This window comes from Agelaius phoeniceus, chromosome 1 (assembly GCF_051311805.1).
Source record: "Agelaius phoeniceus isolate bAgePho1 chromosome 1, bAgePho1.hap1, whole genome shotgun sequence".
NCBI classification, from domain to species: Eukaryota; Metazoa; Chordata; class Aves; order Passeriformes; family Icteridae; genus Agelaius; species Agelaius phoeniceus.
In genome coordinates, this window is record NC_135265.1 from 155,554,243 (window position 1) to 155,569,837 (window position 15,595).

General features: G+C 66.3%; 1 protein-coding gene across 1 annotated transcript in view; it reads right to left on the reverse strand.

The window, feature by feature from the left end:
• OPLAH (5-oxoprolinase, ATP-hydrolysing) overlaps positions 1-15,595 on the reverse strand; it is a 49,084-nt gene that overhangs the window by 19,709 nt on the left and 13,780 nt on the right. The window contains 12 exon segments of the mRNA XM_077190058.1: positions 1,945-2,046; positions 3,900-4,060; positions 4,985-5,136; positions 5,857-5,969; positions 6,343-6,481; positions 7,812-7,949; positions 10,310-10,480; positions 11,623-11,735; positions 11,852-12,168; positions 13,139-13,206; positions 13,938-14,076; positions 15,008-15,173. Of these exon segments, the coding sequence (XP_077046173.1) occupies positions 1,945-2,046; positions 3,900-4,060; positions 4,985-5,136; positions 5,857-5,969; positions 6,343-6,481; positions 7,812-7,949; positions 10,310-10,480; positions 11,623-11,735; positions 11,852-12,168; positions 13,139-13,206; positions 13,938-14,076; positions 15,008-15,173 (1,779 nt within the window).

Here is a 15,595-nt window from a genome sequence, read left to right on the forward strand (position 1 = left end):
GGGGTTAGAGAGGTGACACTGGGGTCAGACACCTGGGACAGGTGACACTGGGGTTACACAGGTGACACTGGGGTCAGGTGTGGTGACCATGGCTGGCCATGAAGAACACGGGGCGGGGCACACCTGGCCAGAACACCTGGGCACAGGTAAGGGTGACAGTGACACTGGGGTCAGGGACATGGGACAGGTAATGGTGACATTGGGGTTATACACGTGGGACAGGTGACACTGGGGTTACACAGGTGACACTGGGGTCAGGGACATGGGACAGGTGACACTGGGGTTACACAGGTGACACTGGGTCAGGTGTGGTGACCACGGCTGGCCACGAGGAACACAGGGAGAGGAGCACCTGGCCAGAACACCTGGGCACAGGTGACATTGAGGGGTTACACAGGTGACACTGGGGTCAGGGACATGGGACAGGTGACACTGGGGTCAGGTGTGGTGACCATGGCTGGCCACAAAGAACACAGGGCGGGGCACACCTGGTCAGAACACCTGGGCACAGGTGACATTGAGGGGTTACACAGGTGACACTGGGGTCAGGAACATGGGACAGGTGACACTGGGTCAGGTGTGGTGACCCTGGCTGGCCACAAAGAACACGGGGCGGGGCACACCTGGCCAGAACACCTGGGACAGGTAAGGGTGACAGTGACACTGGGCTGAGACACCTGGGATGGGTAACAGTGACATTGACTTTGGGATCAGACACCTGGGACGGGTGACAGTGACACTGGGGTCAGACACCTGGCCAGAACACCTGGGACAGGTGACATTGAGGGGTTAGAGAGGTGACACTGGGGTCAGACACCTGGGACAGGTGACACTGGGGTTAGATAGGTGACACTTGGTCAGGGACATGGGACAGGTGACACTGGGTGTGGTGTGGTGTGGTGGTGTGGTGACCATGGCTGGCCATAAAGAACACGGGGCGGGGCACACCTGGCCAGAACACCTGGGCACAGGTGACATTGAGGGGTTACACAGGTGACACTGGGGTTACACAGGTGACACTGGGTTGCACACCTGGGGACAGGTGACATTGGCGGGGGGGGCTGAAAACCCTGAGGACACCCGACCTGGACACCTGGGTGGGGACAGACAGGTGTCCCCAGGTGTGTCCCAGGTGTTTCCCAGGTGTATCCCAGGTGCCCCCAGGTGTGTCACGGGTGTCCCCAGATATGTCCCCAGGTGTCACAGGTGTGTCACAGGTGTGTCCCCACCTGTCCCAGGTGTGTCACTCACAGGTGTGATGTCACCTGTCCCAGGTGTGTCCCAGGTGTGTCCCAGGTGTGTCACCTGTCCCAGGCATGATGTCACCTGTCCCAGGTGTGTTCCTGTCCCAGGTGTGTCCCAGGTGTGTCCCCAGGTGTGTCCCAGGTGTGTCACTCATAGGTGTGTCCCCAGGTGTGTCCTAGGTGTGTCCCCAGGTGTGTCACTCACAGGTGTGGTGTCCCTGTCCCAGGTGTGTCCCAGGTGTGTCCCCAGGTGTCCCCAGGTGTGTCACTCCCAGGTGTGTCCCTGTCCCAGGTGTGTCCCAGGTGTGTCCCAGGTCTGTCCCAGGTGTGTCCCTGTTCCAGGTGTGTCACTCACAGGTGTGGTGTCACCTGTCCCAGGTGTGTCCCAGGTGTGTCCCAGGTGTCCCCAGGTGTGTCCCCAGGTGTGTCCCTGGGTGTGTCCCCAGGTGTGTCACTCACAGGTGTGATGTCACCTGTCCCCAGGTGTGTCCCCAGGTGTCCCCAGGTGTGTCATTCCCAGGTGTGATGTCACCTGTCCCAGGTGTGATGTCACCTGTCCCCAGGTGTCACTCACAGGTGTGATGTCACCTGTCCCAGGTGTGTCACTCACAGGTGTGATGTCACCTGTCCCAGGTGTGATGTCACCTGTCCCCAGGTGTGTCCCCAGGTGTCCCCAGGTGTGTCCCCAGGTGTCACTCACAGGTGTGATGACGGTCAGGTCGGGCAGGTGGCTGCCCCCCGCCCGGGGGTGGTTGCTCAGGATCACGTCTCCTTCCCTCAGCTCCGGGCCCAGGTTACGGATCTGGGGGGGGCACGGGGGGGGTGAACCCCAAACCCACCCCGGGAACCCCAAAATCTCCCCAGGATCCCCAAATCCCCCCCAAATCCCCCCCAGAAATTCCCAAATCTCCCCAAATACACCCAGGATCCCAAATCCTCTCCCAGAACCCCAAAATTTCCCCCAAATTCCCCTCCCCGGAACCCCCAAATCCTCTCCAGAGCTCCCAAATCCCTTCCAGGACCCCAAAGCCCCTCCAAGACCCCAAATCCTCACAAATCACCCCAAATTCCCTCTGGGATCCCCAAAATCCTCACAAATCACCTCCTGAAACCCCCAAATCCCCTCCAGGACACCCCAGGATCCCCAAATCTCCCCAGGAACCCCCCAGATCCCCCCACGACCCCAAATTCCCCCCCTGGGACGCCCCCCAAATCTCCCCAAAATCCACCCAGGACCCCCCCAAATTCCCCCCAAATTGCCTCACCTGGAACTTCACGGCTCCTGCATGGCCCTGGGACCCCCAAACCCTCCCAAAATCCACCCAAATCCCCCCAAACCCTCCCCAAACCCACCCAAATCCCCCCAAACCCTCCCCAAACCCACCCAAATCGCCCCCAAATCCACCCAGGACCCCCTCAAATCCCCCTGGGACCCACCTGAGCACACCTGGGACACCCCAGATTCCCCTAAATCCCCCTCAAACCCCCCTGGGACCCCCCAAACCGCCCAAAATCCCCCCAAATTCCCTCACCTGGAACTGCACGGATCCTTCATGGCCCTGGGAGCCCCAAACCCCCCAAATCCCCCCGAATCCCCCCCAAATTCCCTCACCTGGAACTGCACGGCTCCTGCATGGCCCTGGGGACCCCCAAACACCCCTGGGACCCCCCAAATCGCCCCCAAATCCACTCGGGACCCCTCAAATCCCCCTGGGACCCACCTGAGCACACCTGGGACACCCCAGATTCCCCTAAATCCCCCTCAAACCCCCCTGGAACCTCCCCAAACCCCCCCAAATCCCCCCAAATTCCCTCACCTGGAACTGCACGGCTCCTGCATGGCCCTGGGACCCCCAAACACACCTGGGACCCCCCAAATCGCCCCCAAATCCACGCAGAACCCTTTCAAATCCCGCTGGGGCCCACCTGAGCACACCTAGGACCCCCCAAATCGCCCTCAAAGCCCCCTAGGACCCCCCCAAATCCCCCTGAATCCCCCAAAATCCCCCCCAGATCCCCTCACCTGGAACTGCACGGCTCCTGCATGGCCCAGAAGACCCCCAAACACACCTGGGACCCCCCAAATCCACTCAGGACCCCCTCAAATCCCGCTGGGGCCCACCTGAGCACACCTGGGACACCCCCAAACCCCCCAAATCCCCTCACCTGGAACTGCACGGATCCTTCATGGCCCTGGGGACCCCCAAACACACCTGGGACCCCCCAAATCGCCCCCAAATCCACTCGGGACCCCTCAAATCCCCCTGGGACCCACCTGAGCACACCTGGGACCCCCCAAATCGCCCTCAAAGCCCCCTAGGACCCCCCCAAATCCACTCACCTGGAACCGCACGGGTCCTGCATGGCCCTGGGACCCCCAAACACACCCGGGACACCCAAATCCCCCCAAATCGCTCCCAAATCCCCCCAAATCCCCCCCAAATTCCCTCACCTGGAACTGCACGGCTCCTGCATGGCCCAGGGGACCCCCAAACACACCTGGGACACCCCAAATCCCCCCAGGACTCCCCAAATCCCCCCCAAATGGCCTCACCTGGAACTGCATGGCTCCTGCATGGCCCTGAGACCCCCTGGGACCCCCCAAATCCCCCCAGGACCCCCGAAATCCCCCCCAAATCCCCCCCAGAGCCTCACCTGGAACTGCACGGCCTCCTGCATGGCGCCCAGGTGCACGGGGATGTGGGGGGCGTTGGACACGAGCCCCCCGTCGGGCCCGAACAGGGCGCAGGAGAAGTCCAGGCGCTCCTTGATGTTGGTGGAGATGGCCGTGCGCTGCAGCGTGCGCCCCATCTGCTCTGCGGGGACACAGGAGCCTCAGCGGGGACCCCAAAACCCGGGGGGACCCCCGGGGACCATCCCAGAGACCCCCGGGACCACCCCGGGACCACCCCGGGACCACCCTGGGACCACCTGTGCTGGGTGTGCCCCGGGGAGATGGGTTTGAATTGAGGGGTCCCTGTGGGGACACGGGAACTTCAGGGGCACCCCAAAAATGGGACAGGGCTGGGGACCCCTCAGGGACCACCCTGGGACCACCCCAGAGACCCCCGGGACCACCCCGGGACCACCCTGGGACCCCCAGCCCTGGGTCTGCCTTGAGGGGTGAGATTGAATTGAGGGGTCCCTGTCTTTGGGGACCCTCAGGGGCACCCCAAAAATGGGGACACCCCAGAGGGACCCCCAGGGACCACCCCAGAGACCCCCAAGGCCACTCCAGGACCACCCAGGACCCCCCAAATCCCCCCAAATCCCCCCAAAGCCACCCCAGCGATGCTGATGAAGCCCCAAGAGACCCCTCAGGACCCCCCACATCCCCCCTAAAGCCCCCCAAAGTCCCACCTGTGATGCTCATGAAGCCCAAGAGACCCCTCAGGACCTCCCAAATCCCCCCAAATCCCCCCAGGACCCACCTGTGATGCTCATGAAGCCCCAGGACACCCCTCAGGACCCCCCAAAGTCCCACCCGTGATGCTCATGAAACCCAAGAGACCCCCAAGAGACCTCTCAGGACCCCCCAGAGCCCCCCAAATCCCCCCCAGAGCCCCCCAGGACCCACCCGCGATGCTCATGAAACCCAAGAGACCCCTCAGGACCTCCCAGAGCCCCCCAAATCCCCCCCGAATCCCCCCGGGCGCACCCGCGATGCTCATGAAGCCCAAGAGACCCCTCAGGACCTCCCAGAGCCCCCCAAATCCCCCCCGAATCCCCCCAGGACCCACCCGCGATGCTCATGAAGCGGTGCGAGAACACCGACAGCGCCACCGGCTCCAGCCCCGCGCCCAGGGCGGGCGCCGGCCCCGCCGTCACCTCGATGCTGATGTCCCCGAGGGCGGTGACACGGGCCACGCAGCCCGGCTCCACCACGATCGTGCTGGGGGGGCACGCGGGTCACCCTGGGGTCCCCCCAAACCCCCCCGGGGTGCCCCAAATCCCCCCGGGGTCCCCCAAACCCCCCCGGGGTGCCCCAAACCCCCTGGGGTCCCCCAAATCCCCCCGAGGTCCCATGGGTCATCCAGGGGTCACCTCGGGGTCCCCCAAATCCCCCCAGGGGTGCCACCCCAGCCCAGGGGTCCCCGTGTCCCCCACAGCTCCTTGGGGTCCCCAGGGGTCACCTCGGGGTCCCCCAAACCCCTCTGAGTGTCCCCCCCCACCCCATGCCTGGGTCTACCTGTCCCTGTCCCCCCTGCCATGTCCCCCCGCTGTCCCCACCTGTCCCATCCCTGTCCTCAGGGTCCCCCCTGTCCCATCCCTGTCCCTGTCCCCTGTCCGTGTGTCCGTGTGTCCGTGTGTCCGTGTGTCCGTGTGCCCGTGTGTCCGTGTGTCACCTGTTGGTGTCGATGACAATGGCCGGCCCGGGCAGGGCGTGGTCCCTGTCCCTGTGTCCCCAATGTCCCCCTGTCCCTGTCCCATCCCTGTCCGTGTGTCCATGTGTCCGTGTGTCCGTGTGTCCGTGTGTCCGTGTGTCACCTGTTGGTGTCGATGATGATGGCCGGCCCGGGCAGGGCGTGGTCCCTGTCCCTGTGTCCCCCTGTCCCTGTCCCCTGTGTCCCTGTCCCATCCCTGTCCGTGTGTCCGTGTGTCCGTGTGTCACCTGTTGGTGTCAATGATGATGGCTGGCCCGGGCAGGGCATGGTCCGAGCCCAGCTCCCCCAGCAGGAACACGGGGGTGTCCTGGTACCCCCCCTCGAAATAGCACCGGGTCACCTGGGGGGGGACATTGGGGACATTGGGGTCACCCCTGAGTCACCGGGGGCGGGGGGGACACTGGGGACACACCTGGGGTCAGCCCTGGGTCACACGGGGGTGTCCCGGTACCCCGCCTCAAAGTAGCACTGGGTCACCCCTGGGGTCACTTTGGGTCAGCCCTGGGGTCACCTTGGGGTCACCCCCAGACCTGAGCTCCCCCCAGTGCCCCCCCCAGCCCCCCCTTCACCGTCTGCACTTGGGGGGGGGCTCGGGCACGGGGTCGGTGCCCCCCCCCCATCCCGGGTACCCCCCACTCCCTGTGCCCCCCATCCCGGGTACCCCCCGTTCCCGGTGCCCCCCGTTCCCGGTGCCCCCCCCAGCCCCCCCTCACCGTCTCCACTCTCGGGGGGGTCCCGCGGGGTGCCAGGGGGGGCTCGGGCACGGGGTCGGTGCTGCCGGTGCCCCTGACCCGCAAATCATCCACGAGCACGGCCCGGCCCGGGATGGTGAAACCAAACTCCTGCTGGTACCTGAGAGAGGGACAGGGACAGTGACAGGGACACAGGGACAGGGACACACAGCCCGCGATGGTGAAACCAAACTCCTGCTGGTACCTGAGAGAGGGACAGGGACATGGGGACAGTGACACCCTGGGGACAGGGACACACAGACAGTGACACCCCGGGGACAGGGACACACAGACAGGGACACATGGCCTGGCCTGGGATGGGGAAACCAAACTCCTGCTGGTACCTGAGAGGGGACAGGGGGACAGTGACATGGGGACAGTGACACAAGGACAGTGACACAAGGACAGTGACACAGGGACAGGGACACACTGACAGGGATGGTGAAACCAAACTCCTGCTGGTACCTGAGAGAGGGACAGGGACATGGGGACAGTGACAGGGACAGGGACACAGGGACAGGGACACACAGCCCAGGATGGTGAAACCAAACTCCTGCTGGTACCTGGGGACATGGGGACAGTGACAGGGACATGGGGACACACAGACAGGGACACACGGACAGGGACACACGGCCCGGGATGGTGAAACCAAACTCCTGCTGGTACCTGGGGACAGGGACAGGGACACGGGGACAGTGACAGGGACAGGGACACAGAGACAGGGACAGGGACAGGGACAGTGACACACAGGGGAGCGTCAGCCACAGTGACACCAGGACAGGGACAGGGGGACAGGGACAGGGACACACGGGGAGGGGACAGGGACACTGACCCCGGTGGGACAGGGACACACTGACGGGGGAAAGGGACGGAGAGAGAAAAGGGATTGGGGGGCTGGGATGGGAGGATTGTGACAGCACTGGGATGGCACTGGGGGCACTGGGATGGCACTGGTGGCACTGTGACAGGTTGGTGGCCCTGTGATGGCACTGGTGGCCCTGTGACAGGTCTGGTGGCACTGGTGGCCCTGTGACAGGTTTGGTGGCCCCGGGCAGGGGTTGGTGGCCCTGGGACAGGTTTGGTGGCCCTGGGACAGGTTGGTGGCCCTGTGGTGGCACTGGTGTCCCTGTGACAGGTTGGTGGTGGCACTGGTGGCCCTGTGGTGGCCCTGGTGGCCCTGTGACAGGTTTGGTGGCCCTGGTGGCCCTGTGCTGGCGCTGGTGTCCCTGTGACAGGTTTGGTGGCCCTGTGACAGGTTGGTAGTGGCCCTGGTGGCCCTGTGGTGGCGCTGGTGGCCCTGTGATGGCCCTGGTGTCCCTGTGACAGGTTGGTGGTGGCCCTAGTGGCCCTGTGGTGTCACTGGTGGCCCTGTGGTGGCGCTGGTGTCACTGGTGTCCCTGTGACAGGTTTGGTGGCCCTGGTGGCCCTGTGGTGGCCCTGGTGTCACTCACCTCTCGGTGAAGGCCCCCAGGAAGTCGCCGGCGCCGCAGGTGCCCGGCCCGGGCGGGTGTCCCTGCGCTGACACCATCAGGGCGCAGTCGGTGCCCTCGTAGCGCAGGTGCAGGAACGGCTCCGTGCGGATCTGAGCCCTGCGGGGACACACACACACACCCTGGCACTGTGTCACCGTGTCACCATGGCACCAGTGTCACCAGTGTCACCGTGTCACCCTGGCACCCTGGCACTGTGTCACTGTGTCACCATGGCACCAGTGTCACCAGTGTCACCGTGTCACCCTGGCACCCTGGCACTGTGTCACTGTGTCACCATGGCACCAGTGTCACCAGTGTCACTGTGGCACCCTGCACCCTGGCACCAGTGTCACTGTGTCACCATGTCACCCTGGGACCGACACCCCAGCACCGTGTCACCATGGCACCAGTGTCAGTGTCACCGTGTCACCCTGGCACCGTGTCACCAGTGTCGCCATGTCACCATGTCACCAGTGTCTCTGTGTCGCCATGTCACCCTGGGACCGACACCCTGGCACCGTGTCACCATGGCACTGTGTCACCCTGTCACCAGTGTCACCGGTGTCACCATGTCACCCCTGGGACCAACACCCCAGCACTGTGGCACCCTGTCACCGTGTCACCATGTCACCCTGGGACCGACACCCGGCACCGTGTCACCATGGCACCATGGCACCCTGGCATCGTGTCAACCTGGCATTGTGTCACCAGTGTCACCATGTCACCGTGTCACCAGTGTCACCATGTCACCATGTCACTGTGTCACCATGTCACCAGTGTCGCCATGTCACCGTGTCACTGTGTCACCATGTCACTGTGGCACCCTGTCACCATGTCACCGTGTCACCAGTGTCACCATGTCACCGTGTCACCCTGTCACCCTGGCACCATGTCACCAGTGTCACCGGTGTTGCCATGTCACCATGTCACCGGTGTCACCCTGTCACTGTGTGACCATGTCACCAACACCCCAGCACTGTGTCACCGTGTCACCGTGTCACACAGGCACTGTGGCACCACTGTCACCGTGTCACCCTGTCACCCACACTGTCACACGGGTGTCCTGGCACTGTGTCACTGTGTCATCATGTCACACGGGCACCCTGTCACCCTGTCACTACATCACACTGCCACCGTGTCACCACTGTCACCCACACTGTCACCCTGGCACACTGTCACCAGTGTCACCCTGTCACCCACACTGTCACACGGGCACCCTGTCACCAACACCACGTCACACGGGCACCCACATTTTGTCACATGGGCACCGTGTCACCACTGTCACTGTGTCACCCTGGCACCAGCGTCACTCTGGCACCATGTCACTGCCACCATGTCACCCTGTCCCCGTGTCACCACCACCACGTCACCCTGACCCTGCTGTCACCACATCACCCTGGCACCAGTGTCACCGTGTCACCCTGTCCCCATGTCACTGTGTCACCCTGGCACCAGTGTCACCACCACTGTGTCACACTGGCCCTGCTGTCACTCTGTCCCCGTGTCACTGCCACTGTGTCACCCTGTCCCTGGTGTCACTGCCTCCCATCCCTATCCCTGGTCACCCATTCTGGGTGTCCCCTGTCCCCACCCCCCCATTCCTACTGTCCCCACTGTCCCCTGTCCCCATTCTCCCATCTTTGGTGTCCCTGTCCCCACTGTCCCCGCTGTCCCCAGTGTCCCCAGTCCCTGATCCCCAGTGTCACTGATGTCCCCATCCCCACTGTCTCCAGTGTCCCCTGTCCCCATCCTCCCATCTCCAGTGTTCTCTGTCCCCAGTCTCCATCCCCACTGTCCCCTGTCCCTGATCCCCGGTGTCCCCAATGTCCCCATCCTCCCATCTCCAGTGTCCCCAGTGTCTCCAGTCCCCTGTCCCCATCCCTGGTGTCCCCTCTGCTGTCCCCTGCCCCATCTCCAGTGTCCCCTCTCCCCACTGTCCCCACTGTCCTCAGCCCTGATCCCCACTGTCCCCTCTGTCCCCACTGTCCTCTGTGCCCATCCCCACTCTCCACTGTCCTCAGTGTCCCCTGCCCCATCTCCAGTGTCCCCTGTCCCCATCCCTGCTGTCCCCAGTGTCCCCTGCCCCATCTCCAGTGTCCCCTCTCCCCACTGTCCCCACTGTCCTCAGCCCTGATCCCCGCTGTCCCCTCTGTCCCCCCTGTCCCCGATCCTCGGTGTCCCCAATGTCCCCATCCTCCCATCTCTGGTGTCCCCAGTGTCCCCTGTCCCCATCCTCAGTGTCCCCTCTGTCCCCTGTTCCCATCCCCACTGTCCCCACTGTCCTCGCTGTCCCCAGTGTCCCCTGTCCCCATCCTCAGTGTCCCCATCCTCTGTGTTCTCTCTGTCCCCTGTCACAATCCCCACTGTCCCCGCTGTCCCCGCTGTCCCCTGTCCCCCCGGCGCTCCCTCCCGCCCCCATCGCGGCTCTGTCGCGGTGTCGCGCTGTCGCGCTGTCGCGCTGTCGCGCTGTCTCTCACGGTGCGAAGCCCTGAGCGCTCAGCGCGTCCCGGCAGCGCCGCTCCAGCTCGCGGAGGCGCGCCTCGAGCCGCGGGAACGCGCCCGGGCCGTACGGGAGCGCGCACGGCTCCTGCTCCTCCTGCACCGCGTCCGCCAGCGCCAGCCCCAGCGCCGAGAGCAGCCCGCTGTGCCTGCGGGGAGGGGACAGCGCTGTCACCAGGGGGACACCGCGGGGACACTGCCGGGACAGCCTGGGGACAGCCCCGGGACAGCCTGGGGACACTGCGGGGACACTGCGGGGACACCCTGGGGACACTGCGGGGACAGCCCCGGGACAGCGCCGAGAGCAGCCCGCTGTGCCTGCCGGGGAGGGGACAGCGCTGTCACCAGGGGGACACCAAGGGGACACTGCGGGGACAGCCTGGGGACAGCCCCGGGACAGCCTGGGGACACCGCGGGGACATTGCGGGGACAGCCCCGGGCCATCCCTGTCCCCGTCCTGGGGACACCCCGTCCCAAAGGCGGGGACACTCCAAACCCCCCGCGCCCCCTCCCCAGCCCCAGCCCTACGGGGGGGTCGGGGTCGAGGTCAGGGTTGGGGTCAGGGTCAGGGTCAGGGTCAGGGTCAGGGGCGGGGTCAGGGTCAGGGGCGGGGTCAGGGTCAGGGTCAGGGTCAGGGTCAGGGTCGGGGTCAGGGTCAGGGTCAGGGTCAGGGGCGGGGTCAGGGTCAGGGGCGGGGTCAGGGTCAGGGGCGGGGTCTCCAGGCCCCCCCCAGAGGGGAATCCCCAGGGACCCCCCCAGTCCCGCCCCCAACCCGGGAGTCCCCGCGCCCCCCACCCCAAAGGGTGGATCCCCACACCCCAAACCCCAACACGGGGGTCCCCACGCCCCCTGCCCACCCTGAGGGTCCCCACTCCCCCTGCCCATCCATGGGGGTCTCCCCACCCATCCTGGGGGAGTCCCCGCACCCCTTGCCCATCCTGGGGGTCCCGGCGCCCCCTGCCCACCCCGAGGGTCCCTGCGCCCCCCACCCCATCCCGGGGGTCTCCGCGCCCACCCAGAGGGTGCCCCTGCTCCCTGCCCATCCTGGGGGTCTCTCACGCCCCCCACCCACCCCAGGGGACTCCCCACGCCCCCCACCCATTCCGGGGGTCCCCATGCTCCCCACTCATCCCGGGGGTGTCCACGCCCACCCAGAGGGTCCCCGTGCCCCCACCCCATCCTGGGGGTCCCCCTGCCCCTTGCCCGCCCCGGGGGTCTCCCTGCCCATCCCGGGGGTCTCCCCACGCCCCCTGCCCGCCCCGGGGGTCTCCCGCGCCCCCTCCTCACGTACTTGTGAATGAAGACGCGGGCCATGCCCAGCGTGCGGGCGATGGCACACGCGTGCTGCCCCCCGGCGCCCCCGAAGCACGCCAGCACGTGTCGCGACGCGTCGTGACCCCGCGCCTGCCGCCGCCACCAGCGAGGGGACACCGCGGGTGACACCGCTGCCACCCGCCGAGCGTCCCTGTCCCTGTCCCCGTCCCCATGGCCCGGGGGTCTCCCCCTCGGGGGTCCCGCACCTGCGTCAGGGCGCGGATGGGCCGGCACATGGCCTCGTTGGCCACGCGGATGAAGCCCAGCGCCACCTCCTCCACTGAGAACTTGTCACCATCAGCGGTGTCGCCATCAGCGGTGTCGCCATCAGCGGTGTCGCCGCCGTCGGTGTCGCCGCCGTGTCCCCGGAAGGCGCGGATGGTGGCGGCCAGCTCCCGGAAGGCCGCCACGGCCGTGTCGCGACAGAGGGGCTGGTCCTCGTCGGGACCGAAGATGCGCGGGAAGAACTCAGGGAGCAGCCGGCCCAGCACCAGGTTGGCGTCGGTGACAGTCAGGGGACCCCCTGGGGACAACGGGGACAACGCGGGGGTCAGGGGACACGGGGGACATGGGGGGGGTCAGGGGGACGCGGGGACACCGGGACAACAGGGACATGGGGGTCAGGGGAATGCCTGGGGACACGGGGACATTGGGGGGTCAGGGGACAGACTGGGGACACCAGAGGGTCAGGGGGACATGGGGACATGGTGGAGGGGGTCAGGGGACAGCCTGGGGACACCGGGGGTCAGGGGACACTGGGGACATGGTGGAGGGGGTCAGAGGACAGCCTGGGGACACCGGGGGTCAGGGGACACATGGGACATGGGGGGGGGGTCAGGGGACACAGGGGACATGGGGGGGTCAGAGGGGACACGGGGGTCAGGGGGACAGTCTGGGGACAGGGGCACATTGGGGGGTCAGGAGGACACGGGGACATTGGGGGGTCAGGGCACAGCCTGGGGACACGGGGACGACATGGGGGACATGGGGGACACGGGAGGGTCAGAGGGGACACGGGGACACAGAGCAGGGAGGTCAGGGAATGCCTGGGGACACAGGGACACCAGGGGTCAGGGGGCACATGGGGGTCATGGGGACAATGGGGACACGGGGATACGGGAGTCAGGAGACAGGGGACAGCCTGGGGACAGCCTGGGGACACGGGGACAATGGGGACACCAGGGGTCAGGGGACAACAGCGGTCAGGGGACAGCCTGGGGACACCAGGGGACAATGGGGACACCAGGGGCCAGGGGACAGCCTGGGGACATGGGGGGGGGCAGAGGGACACGGGGGTGTTGGGGGGGTCAGGGAGTGTCAGGGGGACACAGGGACACGGGGACATGGGGACACGGGGACATGGGGACATGGGGACACGGGGACACGGGGACACGGGGACATGGGGACATGGGGACACGGGGACACGGGGACACGGGGACATGGGGACACGGGGACATGGGGACACGGGGACACGGGTGCTGTCCCTGACTCACCCTTGCGGTAACAGGCGGGGCCCGGGTGGGCGCCCGCGGACTCGGGACCGACCACGTAGAGCCCAGACCTGTGGGGACATGGGACAGACAGGGGGACACAGGGACAGACAGGGGGACAGACAGGGGGACAGACAGGGGGACACAGGGACAGACAGGGGGACAGACAGGGGGACACAGGGACAGACAGGGGGACAGACAGGGGGACAGACAGGGGGACACAGGGACAGACAGGGGGACACAGGGACAGACAGGGGGACAGACAGGGGGACACAGGGACAGACAGGGGGACAGACAGGGGGACACAGGGACAGCGGGACAGACATAGGGGCAGATGTGGGGACACGGGGACAGACAGGGGGACAGACACAGGGACAGGGGACAGACAGGGAGACATGGGGACATGGAACAGACAGGGGGACACGGGGACAGACAGGGGGACAGATATGGGGACACGGGGACAGACAGGGGGACAGACACGAGGACGGGACAGACAGGGAGACATGGGGACAGACAGGAGGACAGATATGGGGATATGGGGACAAACATGGGGACAGTGGGACAGACACGGGGACAGACAGGGGGACACGGAAGGGACAGTGACACTCACGGGTGCCACTCATTCCCCTGGGACACACCTGGAGCCCCCTCCCCACATCCCCCCCCCAATCCCTGCAGCCCCCTCCCCAGCCCCCCCCCACTCCCGGAGCCCCCTCCCCACACCTGGAGCCCCCTCCCCACTCCTGTAGCCCCCACCCCAGCCCCCGGAGCCCCCTCCCCACAGCCGGAGCCCCCTCCCCACCTGAAGAAGAGGCGGGAGCCCCCCCCGGCCGCCACGGTGTTGATGTCGAGCTGCGGGGCCTGGATGGAGACCCCGGCCGTGCTGGCCTCGAACACGTGCTCAAAGTGCCCCGCGAAGCGGCTCACGTCCGTCGAGGTGCCTGGGACACCCCAAAAGTCACCCCAAAAGTGACCCCAAACCCCCTCACACGGCTCACGTCCGTCGAGGGGCCTGCAGGGGACCCCAAAACTGCTGCACCCCAAAAATTCCCCATCCCAGCCCCAGACAGACCCCAAAACCAGAGAGACCCCAAAACCAGAGAGACCCCAAAACCACCCCAACCCAAACCCAGACAGACCCCAAACTGCTGCACCCCAAAAACCCAATCCCAAACCCAGCCGGACCCCAAACCCTGTGGGGCTCCCAATCCCAATGGGACCCCAAACCTGCTGTGACCCCAACCCCCGCAGGACCCCCACCCTCAATGGGACCCCAACCCCGACAGGGCCCCCAAACCCCCCGTGACACCAACGCCCCCCTGAGTGACCCCAAGCCCAGCGGGACCCCCCCCCCCCCATGACCCCAATTCCCCTGTGACCCCCCTCCCAATGACCCCAATCCTAATGGGACCCCCACCCTCAACGGGACCCCCACCGTGTCCCCAATCCCAATGGGACCCCCACCCTCAATGGGATCCCCACCGTGCCCCCAAACCCCCCGGGACCCCCCCGAGACCCCCAATCCCAATGGGACCCCCGGGACCCCAATCCTGCTGTGACCCCCAATCCCAATGGGACCCCCACCCTCAATGCAACCCCACTGCCCCCCTGTGACCCCAATCCCCCCGAGACCCCCAATTCCAGCGGGACCCCCACCCTCAATGGGACCCCCACCCTCAATGGGACCCCCACCATGCCCCCAATCCCCCTGTGACCCCCCCTGTGCCCCCAATCCCAATGGAACCCCCACCCCAATGGGATCCCCACCCCAATGGGACCCCCATCCCCCTGAGACCCCAATCCCCCCCGATCCCCCCGTGCCCCCCTCATGGCCCCGATCCCCCCGTGACCCCCCCGCTGCCCCTGTCTCACCCCCCATGTCGAAGCCGATGACGGGGGTCCCATCCCGGGGGTCGAAGGTGGTCCGGGCGTAGCCCACGACCCCCGCGGCCGGGCCCGACAGGATGGCCCGGGCCCCCCCGAAACTGGCCATGGGGGTGAGCCCCCCGTCCGAGCGCATGAACTGCACCGGGACCCCCTGAAATGAGGGGCAGGGGGTCCCATTGGGTCTGTGGGGTCAGAGTCCCCCATGAACAGCACCGGGACCCCCTGAAATGGGGCACGGGGGGCTATGGGGTCTATGGGGTCAGAGCCCCCCATGAACTGCACCGGGACCCCCTGAAAATGGGGGGGCAGGGGGGTCAGGGGGGCTATGGGGTCTATGGGGTCAGAGCCCCCCATGAACTGCACCGGGACCCCCTGAAAATGGGGGGGCAGGGGGGTCAGGGGGGCTATGGGGTCTATGGGGTCAGAGCCCCCCATGAACTGCACCGGGACCCCCTGAAAATGGGGCACGGGGGGGTCAGAGGGGGTCTGTGGGTTCAGGGGGGTCAGGGGGGTCTGTGGGGTCAAAGGCCCCCCCTGAACAGCACCAGGACCCCCTGAAATGGGGCATGGGGG